Source organism: Mus caroli, chromosome 16, assembly GCF_900094665.2.
Source record: "Mus caroli chromosome 16, CAROLI_EIJ_v1.1, whole genome shotgun sequence".
Taxonomy (NCBI): Eukaryota; Metazoa; Chordata; class Mammalia; order Rodentia; family Muridae; genus Mus; species Mus caroli.
The window spans coordinates 28036617-28055346 of NC_034585.1; the positions used below are offsets into that span (position 1 = coordinate 28036617).

An 18730-nucleotide genomic window follows, 5' to 3' on the forward strand; every position below is an offset into this window, starting at 1 on the left:
CTTTCACCTTGTAAGATTGAGGATGGGAGGACAGGCAGATGAGGGGACAGACAGATGGGTAAGATGCAGGTGGATAGACAGACTGGCACATGAAGGGACAATTGAGAAATAATGTGGGTGGATGGACAGACAGACAGCTAGATGAGGGGTCAAATTAAATGGGTAAGATGCAGGTGGATGGACAGACAGATGACTGGATGGATGGGTGGATAAGTTGCAAGCAGAAATCATTACAATGCATCCATAACGGTAAGAGATGTTTTAATTCAAGGCACACAGAACACAGAACAATGTCCTCTGGTGTGGGACTGTGAAAGGCAGCCTGTTTTGGTTGAGCGAGGCTTGCTCTGGAGGCCCAGTAGAAAACTCTACAAGGGAAGGAACAGTGAGCCACATTCCCAGAGACAGGAGCCTGACACTACAGAGCCCCCAACTCCATAATTCTGTGACTGTCAGTCATGCAGACAAAGCCCCAAGCTCCTGGCATTCTAGCTAGACTCCACCCTCAGTTACCTGACAGTAGCCAGGTATGCTCCTCCCAACAGCAACTGCAAGGTAGCCCCGCCCACTATAAAAGGGGCTGCTTGGTCCCTTCTCTCTCTCTTAAGCTCTCACCTTTCTTACTCTCATCTCTAGCTCTCCTTTTCACCCTCTCTTCCCCGCTTCTTTCCACGTGGACATGGCTGGCCCCTCTCTTTCTTTTACCTTCTCTCTTTCTCTCTGCCTTTCTACAATAAAGCTCTAAAACCATAGACTGTCTCCGCTCATCAAGGCCTGCCCTGCTTGAACGATGGAATAGACCTTCCCCTAAAGAGCCACATCTAACCTCCTGCAGGAAGGCCTTCCTGAGCTCCAGCCATGGACTGGACCAAGGACTCTCGCCTGCATGGGAACCACCCAGCACCCCCTCTCTCCCTGCCCTCTCCCCCTCCGGCCTCTAGGCTGACTGAGCCACCCCCGGGGCCTCCACTTCGTTCTCAGCTCTTCCAAGACATACAGCAGCATCTGGGATGTCTGAGACTGAGAACCTGTTATCTCTGGCTTCCGTGAGGCCCAGAAACCTCGGACTGCCCCCGTGACACTGATCACACCACCACCAGAGAGCAGTGAGGAAAAGCAATCAAAATTGTTTTGCTGTAGAGACGTGGAAAGGCTGGAGTAGAAATCTGGCTCTCCCAAATGACCAAGGAGAGGTGTGAGGTCATTACACAAGGCCCAGACACCAGGGCAGAGGCTAGAATGCTATTAATTGTTCTAATGAAAGACCATTATCCTTGCATATAGCTACATACTACAAATCCCAAATGGGAACTCATTTCCCCAGGATGGAAGCTAACTGGATATGAGGCTACCAGGCCTCTCAAATCTAGTTTCCTTATTCAGGAAACACAGTAAAGAGCCCAGGAATGCCCTTTACCCAGAGGCCAGGGGCCTAAGACATTCTTAGAATCAAAGCTGAGCTGGCAGTGACGTTTGGGGCCCATGCCCATATACATGATGTGTATCAGTGGACGCAGGCTGCACAGGCCTCTGCATCAGTGGATGAGTGGGGATGAGAAGCAGAGCTCACGTGGCTGCTGCATCGCTCCAACACTTCTCTCCCCTCCCTTCTGATGGGCTCCTCTCCTCCCTTCCTCCCCATCAGGCCTTCAACCTTCTCAAAGCATCTTCACACTCAAGCACACTTGAAAGATGCTCATGGAAGACTAACATAGGCAGGCTCCGACAGATGGAGGGTCTGATGACTTACCCTTTATTTTCTTCTAGAATTGCCTTCCTGGAAAGGAATTTTGCCTGGTTTGGTGCTTTCTTATTAGTTAAGTCTGAGGTTACTTGGAAAAACATCTAATGGAATATTTAAAACTTAACAATCAGACCCAACAACTGTTTCAAGAAATAGGAGAAAACATTTGAAAAACCCAAACAAGTCAGTGTGGCCTCAGAAACCATCAGTGTAGAATCTGAGATCAGCTAGCTAACTGAGGCATCCAAGAGCCCAGGCCAAGCGTGGCAGCGAGAGCCAGCTTTATACCAGATCCACCTGGCAGTGGCCAGGCTCCATCTGGCACACCAGTAGGCTCTGTTTGGCTAGTAAATTGCTTGCTTAATTGTTAATATTTAAACATTCCCAACAGAGATTTTTAATCTCCTTAAAAGAAAAATCAGATGTGACAACACTGTGCTAATATTCATGTAAAAAAATCAAACAACAACAACCCACTCCAAAACAACCCCCAAACCAAAACACCATTCAACAACCAGGCCACAGAAAGACTTTCAGTCAATTTCTTTCCTCCCCTTCTCCTTCATGATTCATTTTTTTCCCCTTAAATCTTCAAGAACTTGTATTACTTCCTGGAGGTATTTCCTTGAAATTACACTGTTCCAGGCTGTATCCTGAGTTATGATTCACAGAAGGCCCATCCTGCCTGTTACAATAAGTTACATTTACCATATTATCATGTGTGTGTGTTTTAATCCTGGGCATCAATCAGATATTCTCTCATTTTATAGTAACCAATAGTTCATGCCCTCTGATCTTTGGTGTGGGACTGGGGATCTTGCAGCCTGGTCTGTAAAGGTGGCTGGGAGGCACCTGCACGATACAGCCAGTCACACACAGTCCTGCTCTGTACCCCACAGAGCTCCCTTGGATCTGGCTAGCAAAGGCAGATCTGACACTGTTCCCAGCCATGTCAGGCTATGTTATCTCCTTCTTCCCCCGGCACGCACAGGTGGGTGTACACACACACACACACACACACACACACACACACACACACACACAGAGGTGGGTGTACACATACATACATACACACACACACACACCCCTCCAACCTTTTATGCTGCCTAGGTTGTTAACACAGTTCACCAGTGAGATATTTATTTGACAAATGGAAACAGACAGCCTTCTGCTATGTAGAAGCTGCAGCATTTGCCCAGGCCCTCTTCCCAGTGAAGTGACCTGGAGAAAGATTTCCCTGCTAGGCTATAGACCTCTGGAGGACAGGTCCAGTTTCTTTGCATAGCCAGACCTCCACAAATGCCTAATAAGTTTTCTACTTGAACTCAAAGCCCAACTCTGTAAGTGCATTTCTTGGCTGATACAACCAGCAGAGAGATGGAGGAAGGAAGGAAGGAAGGACGTTCACCCAGTTCTTTGCGTTTTGGAGGCAGACTATACAAGTGATGGCCACTTGGCAAAGTTTGCAGTCCCTACAGCAGCCCATCTCTGTGGCTCACCAAGGCAGACCTCTGACCCATGGTTCTGGCATGCTGCTGACACTTGTTTCTACCAGTTTCTCACAGCTAAAGTGGGAGAGCTGAGGCAGGGATACATCACAAAGCTTCAATAACTCATGGCTCTGGAAACTTAAATGTGTGGCACCATTTATGGCTGGGATCTGGTGAGGGCCTCGTGGCAGACAGCATAACAGTAGAGGGTGCGTGCACGCGCGCGCGCGCGCGTGTGTGTGTGTGTGTGTGTGTGTGTGTGTGTGTGTGTGTGTGTGTATGAATGAGACATCCCAAAAGAGAAAGCCAGAGGGGAGGCTCCAGCTCTGTTCTTTCTGTGGGAACCATCTCATGAGAACTAAGTGGAGAGTCCCAATAGAACCTTTCTAATTCCTTGGCGGGGTGGCACCTCAGTGACCTAAAGGCCTCCCTTGAGGCCCTACTTCTCAAGTGCCTACTACCTCTCATGAGACCACAGGAGAGAGGGACAATGCAGCCAGCCTATGAACCTTTCAGGACAAGTCATATCTAAGCAGCAGACAGCTGTCCTTTCTTACATTTTACCTGCCCTGACCTCCCTACAATATAATCTAGGAAACTTCAGAGCTCCTAATAGCACTGGCTCCTGTGGCACAGCCACACAGGGCCGAAAGAGAAATTGAGAAGAGTGTTTCCCATAGGTAGTCTTTAAAAAGAAAATTTCCATGACAGCCATTTCTTTAAGAAGACCACGGTGGGACCAGAGAGCCACACAATGGCCAGTCCACCCATCGCCTGGGTGGCATTCTCATCATTCAGCACAAGTCTCCTGGGCCTGGGCAGCTGGCACTTCCCTGCATAACAGGACAGACCATGGAACGGCCCCCTCATCCTGTCAATCATGCTTTCTGGAGTGCCCATCACTCGCCACATTGAGGCTCAACCTCTGGGTGGTGACTCCTTTGGGAATCTCAGAGCAGATATCCTGCACATCAGACATTTATATTATGATCCAAACAGTAGCAAGATTATAGTTATAAAGTAGCAACAAAATATAATTTTATAGCCGGGTGTGGTGGCTCATGCCTTTAATCCCAGCACTCAGGAGGCAGAGGCAGGTAGATTTCTAGGTTTGAGACCAGCCTGGTCTACAAAGTGAGTTCCAGGACAGCCAGGGAGAGAAACCCTGTCTCGAAAAACCAAATAATAATAATAATAATAATAATAATAATAATAATAATAATAATAATTTTATGGCTGGGGGTCACCACAACGTGAGGGACTATATTAAAGGGCCTCAGCTCTAGGAAGGTTGAGAGCTACCAACTTAAGATGTGTTTTAGGATTCAGTAATGGCGAAGCCCTGGTGACCTGGTGGAGAGGCCTCGGGCTGTGTTTTCAGTCAGGAGATGCCTTCCCAGTCTACCCATGCCCATCTCTCAGCAGCGCAGGCAGATGTCAGCCCTCCCAGGTCCTGTGACTTTGTATGGCATCTGGATGCTGCCAGCTTACAGAGAGGACTCAGTTGTCACAGGGGACAACCACATCAACAACAGCTTTCACTTGGGGTCTCTTAGATAGCATTCCTTTTAAAACTCCTCTTCCATAACAGCAAAAAAAAAAAAAAAAAAAAGTCTCTCAACAGACACAGTAGACTTTCAACCTCTCCCAAGGCACTTCTATCCCAGACCTTCTTAAAGCCCTTCGTACAGTACTGCCTCCAGGCCAGGCCAATTGCTAACCAGTTTTCTTTCAAAAGATCTCCATGGAAAAAGTCGACATGTCCCCACTCTTTCACTCAGATTTAATTCTACCAGAAATTGGTTGGCTCAATCTCAGCTTATTTCTTAAGGACACACAGGATGGACCAAGGCACAGAAACTCATTTGCTGGTGCCAGGGGTAGGGGAAGAACTGATCTTTTATCTACATGTCCTAGTTTACAAATGCTAAGGGAAGCCGGGCGTGGTGGCTCACGCCTTTAATCCCAGCATTTGGGGAGGCAGAGGCCAGTTCAAGGCCAGCCTGGTCTACACAGAGAAACCCAGTGTGTGTGTGGGGGGGGGGGGGGGGACAAAACAAAACAAAAAAACCAAACAAATGCTAAGGGAAGGGGTGGGAGGCTGACAGAAGGTGTGTCAGTCAGGAAGCTTCCCAGAAGAAGTACCCGTCACATGAGCATCCTGACACAGCAATGCAGGGACACAGAAGGGCAGCAAGTGAGATGTCTCACATCAGCTGAGGAACTGGTAGACTAAATGACAGGGAACACATAACTGTTCAGCTCTAAGCCAGCACGAGCAGGTAAGTCTTACAAAGAAAAAGACAAAACGACATTTTCAGATTGGACAGCATGATGCCTGAGACTAATTTCCGAATCCTCTGTGGGAGACAAAAGTGTGCAGAAAAGGAACGGGACCAGCTGTCTGTCATTCATTCATCATGTCGACACCCTGTGGTAACCCAGACGGACTAGCCAGAACACAAGGGTGCAGGCCAGGTCTCTATGTGTTAAAAGTTCACCAGAATAAAGTCAGAATTGTTCTGAAAACAAGCAATGTTTGACAAACTAAGACTGAGTCTGGCCCAGGGTGCTCTTACTGTATTGTTCTGTGGACACAAACTTAACTCACAAGAACGGATAGAGCAAGAGTTGGCTGGGTTTGGCTATGCATGTCTGTAATGGCAGCACTGGAGAGGCTGAAGCAGGAGGATTATAATTTTGAGGCTAGCCTGAGTTTCTCAAGACTCTGTCTCAAGAAAAATAAAATAAAATAAAATAAAATAAAAAGGAAAGTTCATTTACCCACTGATAAATTTACAGATTAAACAAACAAAAGCCCAACAACATAATCCTTATATAAGTAATAAAAATGTATTTTGTTTCTTTTTAATAATTACCTTTTGTTTGTCTGTTGTTTGGTTGGCTTGACCAGGGTCTGTCTACACACCCCAAGCTCACCTCAAACTTGCTTTGTAGCCTAGGCCAAAAATGGACCCACCATCTTCCTGCCTTAGCTTTCCCAGTACTGAGGCAGACGTGCACCACAACAGGGGAAAGACACAGTATGGCTCAGATCTGAAACTAACATTTCTGTAGTCCCAGGACAAGAGCATGCTCTGAGCTCTGGAAGCAAGCAGAGCAGCCAGCTCAACTCCCATAGGGAAACAGGACAAGCATGCAGTCACAGGCAGCAGATGGATGGCAGGCTGGTGTGTGGACACAGGGGCTGGCACCTGCTAGATAGAGTTTTCCTTGTCCCACCGCTCCCTTTCCCAGTCTCCTTCACCGAGACCACATAGGACACTGCCTTCTCTGTTACCCTCTTGGGATATTAAGACTTTCCTGTCCCTGCAGACTGGTCATTAATATAGTAGGCTCTGTTCTGCAAATACCTTGCCTTGACTCAGGTGTGTAGTAAAGGGGCATCTGGGGTGTGCAGATGCTACGCTGAGAGTAACTGCTTTAGGGGAGGGAGGAAAGGGAGAACACAGAATCTGTACCATGTCAGTAGCAAGGAAGCCGAGAGTCACAGCTTCTCAGTCTCCCCTAATGAGGCGGGTCTCAGGGCGGGTAAGAACTTCCTCCACCCCAGGGGTGTGCACCACTAACGCTACTCTAGCCCCAATTCTACATGCAAGGAAACAAGGGCTGGGGTGCTAAGTGACTCCTCTAGCACTGCAGGACTCTGCAGGGGCTCTGCTAGGACTCAGGGGGTGGGGTGTAACACTGCTACTGCCACTACTTATTTTGTTCTGTGCCAGGAAGTATTTAATCCTCCATCAAGCCTGCTATAAGTAGTGCTATAATCAGCTAGAGAAACAAGCTTCAGAGAAAGTACCTAATTCTCGAGATCTCAAGAAGTGAGATCTGTCCATGTCCTCGCTTCCTAGCCAACATGCTCCTGACAGCCTTGTACCAGTCTTAGGAAGGGAACAAGGCAAGTGCTGAGAGGCAGGCACAGAGCTGGCTGCTGAAAGAGCAGCCATGCTGCTGTAGCCATGGCTTCATGGTGTGCCATGGTGTTCCAGGATGCTGGCTGCAGGGCTGGAGCATGCATCAGAGGTTGTGGCCCCTACCCACAAAGCTGCCATGCCGAGGCTCCTCAGGCAGTCAGCTCCAGGACAAAGTGACCTTCACTGGTTGCTGCCACTCAGGCTCCAGCTTTCTCTCTGACAACGGATAGCATTAGGAGGAACCACACTCACTGCAGCCCTGTGTACCCTGCATGTCCCACTTCCATACCCTTTATTCCAGCCCAGGCTCTTGAAGGAAAGCCAGGTCACTCACTCCCTTCTGCTGAAAGAGACTTCTAACTGGGGGTGGGGGGTGGGGGTGGGGTGGCTGGCTGGGAATGGGTTACCAGATTTAGGAAAAACAAACAGGATATTCTTTCCAAATTAACAACAAATAACTTTAATTTAGGTATGTCCATACACTATCTAGAGCTCACTTATCATGCAAATCAGCATCTGTTGCTAACCTGAAGTTCCGCATCGGTGTCCTGTTTTAGATAGTACTTGATATAGTTAGGGGTCAGAAAGGAGTTCATGGGACACAGATGACAGACAAACAGATAGAGCTCCCTGCACACACACAAAAATCAGAGGATCCTGTGACTTACAGCACATCCCACAGCTAACTGGCTCTGAGTCCAGCCCGATGCCATTGCCTTTAACATCAGCTGCTCTAGCTGTCCCTGTGACCTCCTATTGAATTCTCCAGGAAGCACATAAAGAGGCCCAGCTGCTTCCTGGACTTCTAATGCACTCACAGGAAGCCATCCCTCATGGCCATGTTTATAAGCCTCAGGTGTGGGTTTGCAGAGAAGGCCTCAGGGTTCTGTTCCGTGTGATCCGTCACCCCAGTCACACAGAGCACCACAGAGAAATTCATCAGGGGTCCAGCTCCTGGCAGAGATGCACAGAGGTCAAAGGATGGAAGGGCAGCGCTCTACCCAAGATGGTCAGGTCTCTGATTTCAGATGAAGAAAGTCATAGTTGGCTCCACCAAACTATAGCCGGCACCAGGGAGGAAGGCATCCTCTCTGGGTGCCCCAATATTCCCTGACCCTACAGCACTGTCCAGAAAGCAGGCAGTTTGATGTGTTTGTGGAGAAAAACTGTGAAAAAGCCATTCATCAAATGCATGGTGGGAAACACTTCTCCCCACCCTCCACAAGCCTGAGACATTTCACGACTCACAATAGAGGGGAAGCCACCATAAAAAGGACTTGCTGTGTGCCCTTTGAAGTACAGTGACTGTGGGACAAGTGACTATAAAGCTTACACAGCTGGGGGCTGGAGCCTACTCCTGCTCAGTGAATTTCCAGACCCAAGTATGCTTGCGTCCCTAGTCACAGTACACCTGAGCCACAGCTTTTGTTATCTGATCCTTTCTTCTCATGGATGCTATCAGATTCCACTTATAACAAGTTACCTGTCCATGCCACATCGGGACACTTGGAGAGGCCTCTGAGCACCAGCTGTTAGAGGAGGGGCTCTGCCTGAGCTGCGCTTCCCCCATAAACTGTGTTGCCAGTGTCTAAGGAGCAGGGGCCATTCCCACTCAGAAGGACCCGGCGTCACCTGTCCTTGTGTGGGGCTATTAACCAGACTCTTCTCTTCTCTTCTGCCACCTTTCCTTCTATCATCCGACCCCGACCTTCCTCCCTGGCCCAAAACAGGGAACAACTAACAGTGACCTTTTAGGGCCTTGGCTTCTCCAGTTTCCACATGTATAAAGGCTGTGGGTATACCCCACCCCCACCCCAATACACATAGATCATATTCATTGTCTGCCACCAGCCAGACCATTCTCAGGCCCAGCAAATACTAAAAGCACGCACTGTAACAGGTGACCCCTGGATGCACAGACACTCATCTGCAGCCTTGATTTATGACAAGTCTTTAGTGACATTCAGTGGCGGCGGGGAGGGAGGGATGTAAATGTCTGTTTACTGAGTGATGTTTTTAAGACTGCCAGAGGCAGGCTCTCATGATCCTCATTACACATAGTGATAAAGATTCAGAAAGCAAGGGAAACCATCTGAATCACCACCTTTCAGCTGTTTCCTTTGGGAAGGCCAGATAAAGTGATTTAAGGTCTAACATTATAAAAGCCTAGTTTTGCAGAAAACAAAATTTTGGCCGAGATTATCTATAACAGACGCGATGAGCTTTTCATGTATTATAACGAGAAGCTCCAACCTGTCCTGCAGGTGCTGCTGATCTGATAACCAGCCTGTCTAAGTGTCTTAAGGCCTGCATCTGAGCAGAAGGGAGCCCACTGCATACAACAAGCGGAAAGACAGCAAGGAGGAGGAGCAGTGAGCACCAAAGCTGGAATGATAAAAAGTCCGGGAGCTCCTCTGCCCCCATCTTAAGGGCGCCAAGGTGACAGGTGTGGGAATTTACATTGAATGTTGTTGCCTTGGGAGCAGTCTTTGTAGTCAACATGGCAGATTTGCCTTATCCTCCACAACTCCACTGTCCACGCAAGTAGGAGACTTCCCAAGACTCCAGGAGCCTGGGTCTGTATTATGTAATGGGAACAGCCCACAAAGCCCCAGGAGTTATCTTGAGGCCTTGCAAGAATTTCCTGTTATGTGATGTGAGACTTGCAAAGAGCCACCACCAAACCCAACCTGTCTCTTCCCCTCCTATGTGTGTGTATGGGGGGTGTGGGGGGGGGACACTCATGCTCTGAGTCACTTCTCTGATGACTTCTCGCTCCTCCAGGATTCCACACGGAGCCAGCACCGGTGGGTGAGTGGGGCACAGAACAAAGGGAGCTCAGGGAAGAAGAATGCTAGGTCTCCCTGAGCAAGCTCAATCAGCTGGCTCAGGGGACACTGTCACTCTAGCTGTCAGAGGTGGAGGTGGGGAAGGGTGAGTCAGCAACATGGCACCCGAGAGCCTCAGCTATGAGACAAGTTTTAAACCAAACCGACTTCTGCTATTCTTACCTCTTCTCTCTAGACACAGTGTATGTGCAACACACACATAATCACTTCCGGGGCAGGACATAAAGTACCACCCTCTGTCCCCAAGACCTGCGCTAGCTTTGGAGAGCAGCTCCTTGGTTTTCCCTGTGATTTTTAGCACATGTGTTCGCCTCAGGAAAGTCTGCCATTTTGTTCTGCCTATCAGCATATACAACTACCGTGCATTCTGTTTGTTTGTTTGAGTGCTATATAGTACTAGTTATTTTTTTTAGATTTATTATATATATATATATATATATATATATATATATATACATACACACTGTAGCTGTTTTCAGACACACCAGAAGAAGGCATCAGATCTCATTACAGATGGTTGTGAGCCACCATGTGGTTGCTGGGATTTGAACTCAGGACCTTTGGAAGAGCAGTCAGAGCTCTTAACCGCTGAACCCTCTCTCTCCAGCCCAGTACTAGTTATTAATTAGTTGGGTAGACACATCTTATTTAACCATCCTGCTGTGGAGAACACTTCAGGGGCACAGAGAACACCCCTTGAGCAAGTCTCCTGACTTCAGGTACAGGAGCTACACACTTGACAGGAAGTGCTGTCTCGGGAGAAAGTGCCCAACACATGCCCACCTGTGTCTGGAGCTGCTGTGGCTCCCTCTGCACCACTGTCTACCCACTCTCCTTAGGTGTGACAATGCTGTGGTGACAATGAAAAGGTCAGCATAGGAACTTTGGGAAGGTCATGGAACACTCACCCCTCCAGAAGGGAGAGGCTAATTAGCATTTCTCAGACCACGGGGTGGGAAGGGACCTGCGGGTGGGGACACATTCTGAAGGACTGACAGATGCCCACCTTCAGACAAGGAAAGTCCTTGTCACCTCATTCCCTAAAGACCAATGAGTTTAAAGGGTGCACTGTTCTGCCAATCACATTGTGCCTAGTTGCTGATGCTTTGTTCTGCCCCTGGAAACCATATAAAAACTCACCGAACTGGTGCTGGGGGTTGCTGCCTCTCCTTCCAGTCTGAGGCGACCCTACTGCACTGGAACAATAAATTCCTCTTGCTTTTTGCATCGATCCCCGGCTCCATGTGGTTCACTCAGGGGGTCCCCAGTAAGCTAAGGCTCCCTGGAGTCTTACAACAGGAAGCTAAGAAAACCCAGCTCACTGCTCTGGAGCAGAAATCCTAACACAGGATTTTAACCCCGTGAGCTTAACCAGAGCCCACAACATGGACAACTGGGCTTTATGGAGGAAAAAGTCTTGGAGGCCCCCACTCCACAGGGCAGCCTCTCTAGCTCCAGAACACACCCCTCCCTAACCAACATCACCGGTCAGCCCTAAGTGCAAACATGCTTCCACGGAGCAAGTGCAGAGAGACCACGATGCAGTTACATCCACACAGCAATGCGTGGCAGCAGAGAGGACAGGATGGGAGGGAGCCATCAGGCTTCCTCCAATAGCCAGCGCCTACCTGTACACAGGCTGCATCTCTCTGGCTATGCCGATAACAGCGCCTGGCAGGAAGTTGTCGAACTCCTCAAACAGCTCTCGGATGTTGGTCTTATACTTCAGGTCAAGGTCCAGCTGGATGATCCTCGGGATCTCTGCAGGAGTTGATTGAAAACAGGGCAGTTAAGACTGGGTATGGCACCATGCCTCTAATTCAGCTACTCAGGAGGCTACGGCAGGGGAACACCCCCACCCCCTTAAAAATGGCATCCCGGGAGGCTTGGCACCTAATGGAGTAAAGACAAGAACATAAGGCTGCCAGCTTGCTGAGTCACTCTCAGTGACCAGCAGCCCTTCTAACTGCAGAATTCATTCTGTTCAAAACCCAGGGCCCATACTCCTGTCTAGCCTGGGGTCCACAGGCAGCAGACCTCTCTGCTAACTGCAGAACCCATTCAGTTCAAATCCAAGGGCCCATACTCCTGTCCGGCTGGCTGGCCATGAGTGTTTCACTCCAAAGTGCCTGTCCTGAATGACCTGCAACACGGAAGCCCTGTGTCAAGCTAGGATGCCTAGGTGGGGCACGAGTGTCAAAGGCTGCCAGGAGAGAAGCGTGAAAGATACTAGCAGATCTGGATATATATGCCCTGCAAACCTCTGGAAGATACTATCAGATCTGGATATATACGCCCTGCAAATCTCAGGTAGACTCTTGGAAGAGGGCGATTTGGGCTGGGCCCTGAGTGTGGACAGGAAAGGGTGGGTGAAGAAATTATTCTCTCCCCACTGTAAAGCGTTGGGCGCTCCCTGTTGCTTTCAGCCATCCTTCCTGGACCGCTCAGCTGCAGGGTATCCTGGCTCTCTGGAGACTGTTGTCCCTAGAAGCCCTCTGAGGACAGAAACCACAGCTTAAGCATTTTGGCCTCTATCAGTGGTACAGGATTTGGCAAACACCCAGGGGTGTTCAAGGAAGCAGTTGGCATTCTCTAAGTTAGTTTATGAAGAAACCACAGCTTCCAACGTAAGAAAAACTGATTCGTCTGTTCCTTGTTCTATTTTCCTTTGCAGAAACAAAGCTTTAGTTCACATTCTATGTGACTTTTCTACAACAAAAAAGAGCAAAAATCACAACAGATGAGAACCCAGCTGCTCAGGACAGAGCAACGCATAAGAGTAGCCAGCTGCTCTGCCTCCTGGGCAGAGGGTTTGGGAAGGACGAGCTGCCCTGGCAAGTGAGGACCCCATGGCAGTCAGCATCACAAAGAAGTCCAGAGGCTGCTTTCCTCCCACATCCATACACAATGAGAAAACCAAAGCCCAGTAGTCAGGTCTGGCTGCTGATAACCCACGAGTCTCCCTCTAGGGATGGAAAGCACACTCAGGCCACAGGGTAAAGACCCTGGTGCCGGCCCTAGGGAAAGACAATGTTTGCCTGGAAAGAATGTCCTAAGGTAAAAGTAACAACCTCAAGTTCTTGCATTGAGCTAACAATGGTTGGCCATCAGGGGCTGGGGAAACCCCACAACACAAACATTTTGTCCAGCCGTTTCTTTATTTTTGTTCATTGCCTGTGTCATGAACATTCATACCCATATCTCAGGTGGTCCTTAAATACAGCGAAGCAGAGCCCTAGTGACACAGGGACAGGACTCACCACCATCTCTAGTGGTAAAACCATGTCACCCTGGTTCTGTGAATAAGGAAGACGGGCCTAGACCATTTGGCCTGTGATGCTGACGGGCTGTGAAGGTCGGGAAGGCATCAATCATCTTTGTGGCCCCAAAGAAGACTACTGTCAACTTCGCACTTCATCTACACACCAATGGGCAGAATTATCCCCATTTTTACATATAGAAATACTGCCTTAGAAGGATTGAGAACAAGGAGCTGGAGAGATGGCTCAGTGGTTAACAGTGCAGGCTGCTCTTTCAGAAGACACAATTCCCAGCACCCACATGACAGCTTACAGACATATATAACTCTAGTTCCAAGGGTTCTGACCCTTTTCTGGACTCTGTGAGCACCACATACACATGTGTACACACACACACACACAGCTAAAAACATTCATAAAATAAAAATAAAGTGAAAAAGTAAAATAGACAAGCCAGGCATGGTGGCATGCACCTGTAATTCCAACACTTGAAAGAGCTCACAGCTAGCCTCAGCTACATAGCAAGTTTAAGGCCAGCCTGGGCTACATTAGACCTCCTCTGAAAAATAAAACAAAAGGCTAAAAAAACAGGAGCCCAAGCTCATGGAAGGTCGGTGGTGGAGCAGAAATGGAACTTGGACTTGACTTGGAAGCCCAGTACCCCGAGCTCCTTCCAGCACGAGTCTCCATCTCATCAGAGAGTCTCAGATGTGGATTCTTGCTCCATTCCTCACCTCCCCAGGCCAAACTCAGAGGTCAATGGAAGACAGCAAAGAGATTATGGCATTTTCACTTTCGATTACTTGAACACACTTCTGATGCTGAAGCCATCAGTGTGTCAATGCATAGGGTAGCCCCTCCGTCCCTTGAAGCATCCTCTGGATGCCCCGGCAGTCCAGTCTGCAGCAGCTCTGGGCAGGTCCTGGGGGGCAGTCCTGGCCTCATCTGTCGCGCACTGCCAACACCACCAACTGTCCACTGCTGCCTCGGCACAGACAGGCCACTCCTGGAGGATGCATGCACAGGGGTGGACCAGACATGGGATGCTTCTTTGATCAGAAGCTGACTATGACTTCTCTGTGTGGTCCAACTTTAATATTTACATCACTCAGGGAGCACTGGAGAGAGAGCCTTCCTGAAGAGCCCCTTCCCTGTCACTGGTAGAGTTCCTGTCTTAATGAGCCCTTCCATGACCTGAGTGCTTTCCCTGCTAGGAGGGGTATACCCCACCACACGGAAACTGAGAGGCCTGAGCACTACTTAGAACTCATTACGTCTCAGCGAGGCAGCGCCAACCTTGTCAGCCCTGCAGTCAGGGCAGGTAACAAGCTGAAAAGGAAGCAGGTGCAGCTCGCCATGGAGGGGCCTTTCACCTAAGTGCAGAACACCTGCCTAGGGCTGGGCAAAGGACATGCCCACCTACTCAGGGATGCCCACAGCCCTGGGCAGCTCCAACTGTCACATGGGCAACCTGACCAAAGGCCTCATCATAAAATGAGGAAACAAGAAGCCAAGGCATAAATGTCACCGCTGAAAAAAGGCTGATGCTTAGGACACTGCAGCTCACCAGCTGATGCTTGGGGGGCGCCGCAGCTCACCAGCAAGGGTTGCTTTAAGGACCTACTTCCTGGACTCTGGTCTTGGCAGAACCATCCTCCTGTGGGAACTACATCTGGGTGGTTGGGTAGAAATGTAAGAAGACAAAGCACTGCAGAGAAAAGAGGTTTCTATGTGGGGACAACCATAGTGACAACCTCAGGAAGATACTGATGGGGGATGGTGACAGAACCACAGAAAACTAAGGACTAAATGAGATGATGGTCCCCAAGGCAGAGTAAACAAGAGCGGTAATGCAGAGGGAAGAACTTGGGAGGAAAAAGCTGATGGGATGTCTTAAATGGAAGGATACCGGTTAGGCTGGTTAGACATCTTCCATCCAAATTCTGTGAGAAGACAACAAAAGAGAAGGGCAGAATAATCTGAGGAAACAAGCTCTGGAAAGGAAGCCTAGTAATAACAGAGGCCAACCTGCCCATTTTACAGATGAGAAAACTGAGGGTCAAGGAATGTATCTATCAAGACTCTCAAACAAGCTAAAAAGCAAAGCTGATCCTAGAAGTCAAATCCTGACCTCCCTAACGGATGCTCTGGGGATTGAACCTCATCCATACTCTCCCAATGTGGGCCATACAATCCTAGAAAGAGAGAGAGAGGGAAAAAGTGCCATGGGATATCCCGTCAGCCACAACAATGTAAATCTGAGGATGAGTCCAAGAATAGAAATGGGATCCTCATGCTCCACGCAGCTCCAGCCAGCTCTCAGGGAAGAATGCCACGCCCTCCCAGCATCCAAGAGATGGAGCCTACACATCCTTGGGAATGTACCTAGGCTGTGATAGCCTCTAAGAGAGGCAGACCCCACACTGAACGTTCTAGCCCCAAGGACGCCTGTGGAGACACCATCTCACTGCTTGGTGTGGGGCATGAGATGTACTGAGATGAGAGTTCTCCCTGGGGAGCACCATGGCCTGCCACTAGCTGACTGGCCTCTGCGGGGAAGACCGAGCCTGGAGGACTATCTGGCTTCCCACCGTGGGGTGGCATTTATGGGGTCAGAGAGTGGTTTTTACGGTGAACAAAAGGCTTGGGAGCCCCTGGAGGATGTCAACCCACAGTGGGAAGAAGTGAAGAGCCCAGGCGGGCTCTCTGGTCCAGAGCTTGGTGTTCACTGGGGTATCTCTGCTCATCTTCATGCTCTTGACTCCAGTGTCAGGGCAAAGACACTGCTCTAGCCAGAACTTGGCTCTACTAAGCTTGGAAATGAAGGACAGATGGAACATGCTAGCTACAGATGTGGCCTTTTAGACCTCTGTGACCCCATGACTACCACCATGATTGGTCCTAGCAGCCCTCTTTCAGAGTTTCCGACTGTCTCTGGAAGCCAACACCTGCTAAGCCAGGTAAGGTGGGACTGTGCTGCAGAAGGTCACAGTCATGACATCCCGACTGGCTGGGACAGTCCCAACTCAACATTCCCGAGTGGAAATACGCTGGGAGCAGATCATCAGCTTCCAATTAAGGCAGCCACGAGCATGTCATCTGACTGGGGATGGGGTTACAAGCCAGACTGAATACTTAGTGACACCCCAAAACAAACACGAGAAAAGAGTCCCGGGGGAGGGGGGGTAAAAGAAACTGCACATGCCTTCCCCACCCCTGCCCTCTCTTGTCCTCTGAAACAATGCCTGGTAGACACACGCTAGCACACACACAGTGGGTAGGAAGGGATGAGAGGTGGAGGTAAGCCTGGCCACCATGGTGGCAAACATCCTGAGAGAAGAGACAGGCCATCCCAGGGAGTTCCAGATGGCTTCCTAGTGCCCACTGAGTGTCTGCAGTGAAGGGAAATGATGTCCTGCTATGTGACTTCAGAGTTCCACATTCTGGAAGATGTCTGGAGAGTGGCTTGTTTTCCCTGTCCTGAAATACTGCAACAACTTGCCACCTTATCAGACCTGCTGCTTTTTAACTGCTGTGGGCAGAACCTCTGACTTGTAGGAACTGGAGAGCAACTGGAGGGGCAGAGACTCTCCACCCATGAGAAGTCGTGAACTCAGAGGGGATGTGTGGAGGTCGGTGGAGCACAGTCCTTCTGCATCTTACAGCCTGGCTTCTCCCTTTGGGGGTACTGTCCAAGCACGAGAGAGATGTGTCCCTAGGAGTGGAGTTAGTGCTGCTAGTTTTCACAACTTGGGTCCTTCCCAACTGGCTGTGACCCTGACTCTCAAAGTGCCCTTCCCAATTCCGTCTGCAAGATGGAAGCTCCATCTGCAGGGCCGCTGGCTGGCCATGGAATAGTTAATGTGAAGAAATGCAGCAACAGGTGCAGGAGTCCAGGGCCTTGGGCCAGGACCCTCACAATTCTCATGTCTGAGGACTCGGAAGGCTGTGGGGATTTCCCTTCACTGAGCAGACCAGGGGAGAGACTTGTGGAAAAGGAATGTAATGCCAGCAAAGTTGGAAATCTCCAATGGCAACAGTCGACATATGCAGGTCTATTGGATTCACGGGCTGATACAAACACAGGGGGAGGCTGACATTATCAGTTCTACCTGACGACTGACAGGGAGGCTAAGGCAGGCAATCATGCTGTATATCTGGGAAGTGAATTCACACCAAAACACTGGGGCTCCAAAGTCTTTACACACACACACACATCCACATCCCGCCTTCCAGGCCTCTGGATGCCAGGGAAAGGCCAACTCACAGACATGCAGGTCTGTGGATGGCCTGGCCTCCTATGTGTGAATCTAGGATTTCCATACTAAAGGCTGCTTGCACCTCCCGGGAGGAGCACCTATGAGCCATACACCCCATGCACAACTCTGGTAAAGGCCTGGGGGCTGAAATTATTGTCTATAGTCAACTTGATATATCAGCTACACAAAAAATTCGTTCTTCTAGCCCTACTTAGCCCTCTTAGAACCAGGCATGGAAACCTGTGCGCTGGCTGCGGCTCGGCCGAGGCATGGCTATAGCTCGCAGCTCCTGCTGTGTAGGACTGACTGACTAGAGGAAGACCCAGGGTTTGGTCCCACATCAGGACCACAGGACTCTCTCTCCTCACCCTCAGCATTCTAACTAGGTGGAAACCACCTGCTTTAGTAAAGAACAGAATCGAATTCGACATTTGCAAACAATGTCAGACATAGCACCCAGTCTCAAATTTCTTTTCACTTCTATTGCTCATATAAAACTATAACTCACACACCTATTTTGTGATCTGTAAATCTACCATTCTATAGTGTGGAGCCCCCATGGTACCTGTGAGTCTATATATATGAGAGAGAGAGAGAGAGAGAGAGAGAGAGAGAGAGAGAGAGAGGTAGAGGTAGATAGAGAGAGAGAACCTGCCAGAGACATTGGGTGAGTATAGAGTGTAACTGAATGTGTGTGTGTTTGTGCACACATGCACACACACATGCACTTGCGCTCGCTCACTCAAAAAAGTGTGAGCTCTTCTTATTGGGGTGAGAGCACATTTCCCTCGACTCACAGGGTTGTTAAATGGATGGATTGAGGCCTGGCCTTGCTCTTTACTACCAAGAGGGTTTTCTCACGGACCCTGTGGAGGCAGAAGCTATGGAATCCAGTCCTCAATGGACAGACTTAACAAATGTTTTCTGAACACAATACCATTGGTTTGCACAAATCAGCACTGTTGGACTTCCCAGATTTCTCCTGCCAAGGTTCTCGGGAGTCTTGGGGCCTTGTTTCTAACCTGGGCTTGCTTTCTTTCCCTGCTCTGACCACTTCCTCTCTGCTGCTGGCAATGGGGCCTTCATCCCTGTAAAGATTTAGTTTAAATACAGGGGAAAAAAAAAAAAAAAAAAAACCAAGTCTTGCTCTGCCTGCCAGCTGCAGCTCCTCACCCTACCTGGCAGCTGACGTT

At 49.3% G+C, this 18730-nt stretch overlaps 1 protein-coding gene across 1 annotated transcript in view; it reads right to left on the reverse strand.

The window, feature by feature from the left end:
- Xxylt1 (xyloside xylosyltransferase 1) overlaps positions 1-18730 on the reverse strand; it is a 122228-nt gene that overhangs the window by 40080 nt on the left and 63418 nt on the right. Inside the window, exon 3 of the mRNA XM_021184930.2 lies at positions 11647-11779. Coding sequence (XP_021040589.1) covers positions 11647-11779 — 133 coding nt within the window. The remainder of the gene's footprint in view (positions 1-11646; positions 11780-18730) is intronic.